At 36.8% G+C, this 6,814-nt stretch overlaps 1 protein-coding gene across 1 annotated transcript; it reads left to right on the top strand.

Annotated features, from left to right (window-relative positions):
- The first annotated feature begins 286 nt into the window (after positions 1–286).
- LOC106159010 (5'-nucleotidase) lies at positions 287–4,811 on the top strand. Its single transcript, XM_013535165.2, has 8 exons — positions 287–457; positions 699–884; positions 1,374–1,568; positions 2,058–2,186; positions 2,554–2,673; positions 2,952–3,101; positions 3,348–3,551; positions 4,651–4,811. The coding sequence occupies exons 1-8, from the start codon at positions 355–357 to the stop codon at positions 4,809–4,811; spliced, it is 1,248 nt and encodes a 415-aa protein (XP_013390619.2). The 5' UTR covers positions 287–354.
- Positions 4,812–6,814: the final 2,003 nt, after the last annotated feature.

The following is a 6,814-nucleotide window of genomic DNA, read 5'->3' as shown; positions in this document are numbered from 1 at the left end:
ATTGAGGGCGTGTTTGTCAAAATTTTGCCTGGGGCGCTTCCATATTTGGAAGTCACAAGTCTCGTACGTCACAGATGTATCCGCTTGGGACACTTCCTTATTTGGAAGTCACAAACCTCGTTCGTCACGTTGGCAAAAATGCGAATCCTCCTCTATTCGGAATAAACGGGGAATTTTCAAAAACAGCGAATCCAAAGGAACGAAAGTTATTTGAAATCCCCAATATATTCTGTTTAATCTCAATAATTCAACATTTTAGGCTTTCGGTAATCACGAGTTTGCTTATTGCATTTTCTTCGAAACGTCACTTTCCCCGTTTTGAGTGCTAACATCGACGCCCAAAACGTCCCAGAAATGCAAGGGATGTATCAAAAGTCCACGGTGCTGAATGTGAATGGGGAACAGATAGGAATAGTGGGTTACGTGTTCAGATACACGCCTCTAGTTTCAAACCCAGGTTAGATTAATTTTTGATCTTCTAGAAACAATGTCCATATCATATTATACATATTTGTAAAAGGCCATATTCTGAAACCACTTTTTTTCAGACTGTATTAAGTCAATTAATTTTAATATTGTGATCGTCAGATTGTTATTACTATTATTATTGTGATAGTGCATACATGTAGCCTACATGCTACAATTTGATAAATACATGTTTAGGGTCACACACAAGTTTAGTTATCAGTTTTTTTCAGGCGCTTTAATTTTCACCGAAGAAGTGGCTGCAGTACAGGAAGAGGTTAATAAACTGAAATTACAGGGCATTAATAAAATTATTGCACTGGGTCACTCCGGCTTTCCTGTCGATAGAAAGATTGCTGAAGAAGTTGATGGGGTGGACATTGTTATTGGTGGCCGAACGAACACGTTTCTTTATACCGGTAAAATGCCTTTTCATTTAATTGACAGTGAATTTTTTAATAAAAGAGAAGATGGCACATTATAGCTATACAACCTCTATTAGGTGGTAATTGGTATAATGTTGAACGCATGTCAAAGGTTGAATTATAGAATTATCTCCATAACTTTGATATCTTGAGAACTTTGTTATTGGTGGCCAGGCTAACGCGTTTCTTTATACTGGTAAAATGTATAGATCTATACAGGTAAATCTTTTAATTGTCTTGCAAGTGAAGACTTAGATATAAGTGCAGATGACATATTATTGTCAGACAACCTGTAACAGGGTGTTATAGATATAATGATGAGCTCAATGCAAATGTAGAGTTTTCTTTGATATGTTAAGAATAATTGTTCATTAAATGAATACTAAATGTTAAAGGTACTTTTTTAAAGAATTTTATTCTCTCTCTCTGTCGCCATTGCAATATTTGCAGTATAACAATAAAAAGATCCAATTATATTTCCAGGCACTCCTCCATCCACGGAGCAACCCGATGGTTTGTATCCTACTGTGTTGAGAAGAAGAGGAAGCAACGTGCTGATAGTCACAGATTTCATGTTTGCCAAATATCTAGGTTACCTACAAGTAACTTTTGACGAAGCAGGGGAACTTACGTCATGGGGTGGCAATCCAATCTTATTGGATGAAAATGTTACACAAGGTAAAGTTATCATTGTTTAACTTTGAGAACAATCGAAGTTTTCTCAAAATAATAGAATAAATGTAGTTGTATGTTTTTCACAATAGTTTACCGGGTAGTTAATCCTTTTATCTTTTTCATTTTGAATATGAGAACGCCTTAAATCAAACACATAACATCGAACTTCTTGTCTGGAATGAGTATTCTGTCATCATTAATTCATAAATTGATGTCAAATAAAATGATTTAAAATAAGAACAATCGAAGATTTCTCATAATAATAGCTTTCGTGTTTATTTTCACAATAGTTTAATAATCTCTCAATTAGTTTAATTTTGAATGAATTTTAGTGAATATAAGAATGCCTTTCATTCACATTTACCTTCAAACTTCGTGACTTCAATGACCATTTTGCCATAATTAGTTCATAAACTGATATCTTTTTTAAATCACCCGATTTCTTCAAATTGTGCATTTTGTTGGCACTGTTTCTGTAAATTCCTGTTTCAGACAGTGGAATATTAACTGAGATGCAACCATGGAAACAACGTGTGGTCGATTTAGGTCAAACAAAGATCGGAACCACTTTGGTCGAGTTAAACGATGTTATATCTTGTCGTAGAAATGAGTGTAGTTTAGGTAGGTAGCGTTTTGTTCTCTCTTCTTTTTTCATGACCTCTCCTAAGTAGCTTTCAGTTCTGAGGGATCTATAAATGAGTAATGCGTCACTGAGTCGTGTGGAGTTCGACATTCGTGTTGTCTATGTCTCCGATGGTCTTGCAGAGAGTTTCTAATAATTCAAAGGCATTAATACCTGATTCCGTTATATAGAGCGATAGGGCAGGGATAATATTCTTTCCTGTATGGTGTATGGTGAGGTGCCAGATAATTTGTAAATTTTGCCAAATTGTCGTAAACGTGCTTTTTACACCCGAACAGAAACACCTGGACATAATTTATCCCAAATCTTTTGTACCTTATGATAAAAATACTGGTCATTTTAAAGGGAACCTCATAGCAGATGCATTGGTGTACAAGTATCTGAAACCCAATGACGGAACAAGGTGGACCAATGCCTCTATTGGAATGTGGAATAGCGGCGGGATACGTGAGCCAATTGAAATAGGTAGACGCCAACATGCACCTATATCTTATAGATACTGGTAGACGTCTTAGTCCTTTTTGCCATTACACTTTTACTTTTTCTTTGTCGTTTGTAAATCCTGAAAACCTGTGGGTTGGGTTAAAGAGCACCTTTATGCGTTTTTTTCCTAAAGCAATACTGAAACGTCAATTTTTCTATTAGAGTACGGTTTAGGAACTGTTCGTGATACTGGGGTACCTGGCTGAAATATCCGCTGCAACCATGTTTCTTTAGGATGAACATTTCTATTCTTATTTCAGGTGACATATTAGTGTCAAACGTCCTGAGAACTATCCCGTTCGAAAATACGGTTGACATTGTCAAAATTAACGGTAGTACCTTGTGGGCAGTCATGGAACATTCCGTTTCCTTACAAGAGAGTAATACGGGTCGCTTCCTGCAAGTCTCGGGTAATTGTTCCATCTCAGTTAAATATAATCGTTTTCATTTAGTTTCTATTAAGAAAGCTAAACATTACCCTTACTTAAATTAATAACCATATTTAAATGCATAATTGAATCAATATAAGGAATTTATGATATAGTAACAATAAGTTGCCGAGAATTTTGAAAATTTCTATAATTCAAAACATAGCAGTCCCTTGTATAATTGTGTTCTTTGTTTGTTTTATTTTTATATTGTTTGCCTATACCCAGGTCTTCGGGTTGTGTATGACCTGTCTAAGCCAGTAGGCAGGCGAGTGGTCAGTATTGACGTCAGGTGCGCTGACTGTACAGTCCCCGAGTTCCAGCCCCTCGTTAAGACAAAATCGTACGATGTGGTCACCAACACCTATTTACTAGAGGGAGGGGATGGTTTTTCTATTTTCGAAGACAACATATTGTACCGATATGGGATAGGTATGGTTGTTTTTCAGTTTCGAGTGATTTTAAGTGAAGTGTGCTTTCCATGCTTGGTCACACAAGAAAACATAAATTGCTGTGATTATGAATTATGATTATGTACTGCATACGTCTTAGAAGTCATTTTCACCCCTGTTTGTCTGTCTGTTTGTTTGTCATCAACATGACTCAAAAAATTATTAACCGATTTTGATGAAATTTTCAGGATAGGTGGGAAATGAGTTAACTTAGAAGTGATTAGTTTTTGGTGGTGATCCGGATCAATAATCAATCAATAATCAATAATAATCAAAAATCGCTGCCTTGGCGGAGGTCTGCGCTCTCGGAGTGCTTTTCTAGTTCATTAAAGGATTTATTAACCCTATATTATCACCCAGTTTTGAGTTTTATCCTGCATCTAATTATTCATGCTGATTTAAAATGCTGATTTAAAACAATGAAAAACCCCCTCGAAAATATCCAATATAAGCGTTAATTTTTTTCGTTCCAATGTATAAGCATGGGCAGCTCAAATCTTTAATCGTCAATTTAACGCCTTTATTTTTGAGGTGAGATAGCAATTTGTATGGGGTGTAACTTCATCCCTGAACAAGATTTTATCACGAAAAATGGCAGAGTTGACCAGGAGTGTATAGGCTACAATACTGTGCTGACATTTTGGTTTTCATGTTTTCGCTATGGAGTTAAGAGCTCCCAATTACAGATTTTCATTAAACAAGGGTATTATTTTGCTTTATTAACGACAAACCTGAACTTGAACTTTAAGAAAATCGCTGGCAGGGTTTTGGAGTACTTAATTGTGTTTTTAAATAGGCGTTGAAACGGCGATCATGGTTGCTCATGTAAAAGAGAAATTCGAGAAACCGATTTTTTCAGTTTTTACCCCAAAATCGCAATTATGACGTCCCCCGTAAGATGACATATGTATAAACGTTAATCAATTTAGTCACTGAACACTGAAGATTTATTTATTATCAAAAAGAATGTAAGGCAGTAAATATAAAAAATATTGGACGAAGGGTGATAATATACTTAAGTGTCATTTTAGACTCACGTAAGGCGCTTGTCTTAAATAACAAATTCCCGACTTTTTCAGAGGACTTGGATGCAGATGTTATGATGTCCTACATCACACAGTACTCGCCGATAATTCACGGGTTAGAAGGTAGAATTCGCTATGTCAGCGACATCAGGTGCAATTTTAAGAAAACACCGCCGAGGAGACCTGTAAATGTACCAGCACCGCCAGCACCGTAAAGGTTGGGTCACACTGCGCTTGCAACCTTTTGGCAACCTCTTTGCAACCACAAAATCTGGTGGTCGCTTGCGATCACTTTGCGACCTAATTTGCATATTTTGATCGGCAAGCAGTTGCTTACCGGTTGCAACAAGATTACAGTATGGTATCTGCAACCTCTTACAGACAATCCTCAAGTCAGAGGTTACCAGTCGCACACCGTTAGGCGAGCGATAAACAACCTGTCAGCAACCACTTGGAGACTGAAAACCGGTTGCAGGACTGTAGCGATCGCTTGCCAACTGGTAGCAGCAAGGTTGCACAGACTATATATATTTTATAAGTTGTGACGATAGCTACCTTCTCGTAAATTTCCCTCTCGGATGACAACAGAGGGAATATTTTAAACATTATTATACAACGATTGGATCCGTTCCGTAGCAGCTTCAAATGATTTAATATTTTGAATATTAAAGTACGATTCTGCTATGAGATTCTGTTATAACGTCACAGTCGATTTATGTACTACCAATATTGTCAAACTTACAATAATAAATAAGAAATATATTTGTACTATATATTGGCATTTATATCAAACCAGTGGTGTAATAAAACACATATTTGGATGTTTTTTCAGCCTTATTAATGTAATAATAGGCATGCACAGTTTCTTTTTTCAATACTTGGTCTCTTTGAGGTCGCAAGGCCTGTGCAGTTACGGTCACACTGAACAAAAAACCTCCTTGCGACTTGCAGCTGTCACCGGTTGCAGAAAGGTGGGCGACAAGTTGCAACAACTCGCAAAGTGGTCTCCAAATGAACGCTGGGTTACTATCCGGTCGCGCCGGTTTTCGGTGCAGCACCGAAAACCTCCTGGCGACCGAAAAGCCTATTTGTGGTATCCAATCGGTTGCTAAAAGGTCGCCGACTGCTTAGCAACTGATTTGCGACCGATTGTGTGGTTTTCCCTTTGTCTTTGTAGCCCCAAGCGTTACACTTACAATACAACATCATTAAATAGTGAAGGATCCTGCGGGTCATCAATTTGTTTCCGTCCTTGTGGTACGAATTCTAAGTACTGGGAGGAAGTTAATTTGTATTTATTTGACCTTCTTTATAATGGTGACACTGATTTACTGTTATAAAAATGCCTGACAATTAAATTTATTGTAAAAAGTATGTATCATACTTTGCTATTTACTTTTTTCTCTGCGCCCGCCTATTTGCTTAATTTTTCTTCCATTGTGACTTGGCAAATTATGACTTGGCAAATTAAAAAGTAAGATATTTCCGGCTGCTTTAGTCATTAAAAATGTTTCCAGTAAATTTAACAACAATAGTTGTCAAAAATTAGCCATGATATAGGAATGGATAAAAAGATAACAGTTTATCGTTTACATTGTGATAATCATTATTGATTGTTTTGGCACTTTCTTTGATTTGTTTTTAAAGTCTTTCAATTGTTGGTTATAGAAAAACTCGTCTTCCTTAAAAAAACTCAACTAATTCTTCTTCCTCTTTAATAGTAAATTTAGCCTCCCTGTCTCCTCCGCGTTCATCATCTTTCGGTTGATCCTCTTCGTGGGAAGCAGAGTCTGTGTTGGAACTTTGTGAAGAACTTTCTTCACGGGCATTTGCTTTCTCAAAATACATTCTGGCCACCCTTCCCACGCTGTTGGATGACATACTGGGGACTGAAGACACGGGCTCAGCGGCTTCTATTTATAACACTTTAAGTCAAGTATGGTGGCTGATAGGGACTCATACATTTATTTATTTTATTGAAAAAAAAAATACTTATGAAACCTTGTAAATGAATTTAAAAGGATGACAACAAATACAATCTACGTTTTAATAGAGAAATAACGACTTTTGTCAAGGTATTTAGAAAGCCTTAATGGCATGACATAAATGAAAAATATATTTATATGTTTAGTGGCCACCATCCTACGCTTATTTTATCACGGTTGCTTGCGACCTTCTCGCGACATGTTTTCGAGTGCGTGCGAGCTGTAAGAAACCT

The sequence above is a fragment of the Lingula anatina genome, chromosome 1 (genome assembly GCF_051362555.1).
Source record: "Lingula anatina isolate TDL-2025a chromosome 1, LinAna3.0, whole genome shotgun sequence".
In the NCBI taxonomy this organism is placed as follows: Eukaryota; Metazoa; Brachiopoda; class Lingulata; order Lingulida; family Lingulidae; genus Lingula; species Lingula anatina.
This window is presented reverse-complemented; position numbering and strand designations above follow the sequence as displayed.

Coding starts and splice junctions, on each gene's coding strand:
- LOC106159010 (XM_013535165.2), top strand. CDS start 355: ATGCAAGGGATGTATCAAAAGTCCACGGTGCTGAATGTGAATGGGGAA. Junction 1,569..2,057: donor GGATGAAAATGTTACACAAG/GTAAAGTTATCA, acceptor TTCCTGTTTCAG/ACAGTGGAATATTAACTGAG. Junction 3,552..4,650: donor ATTGTACCGATATGGGATAG/GTATGGTTGTTT, acceptor CGACTTTTTCAG/AGGACTTGGATGCAGATGTT.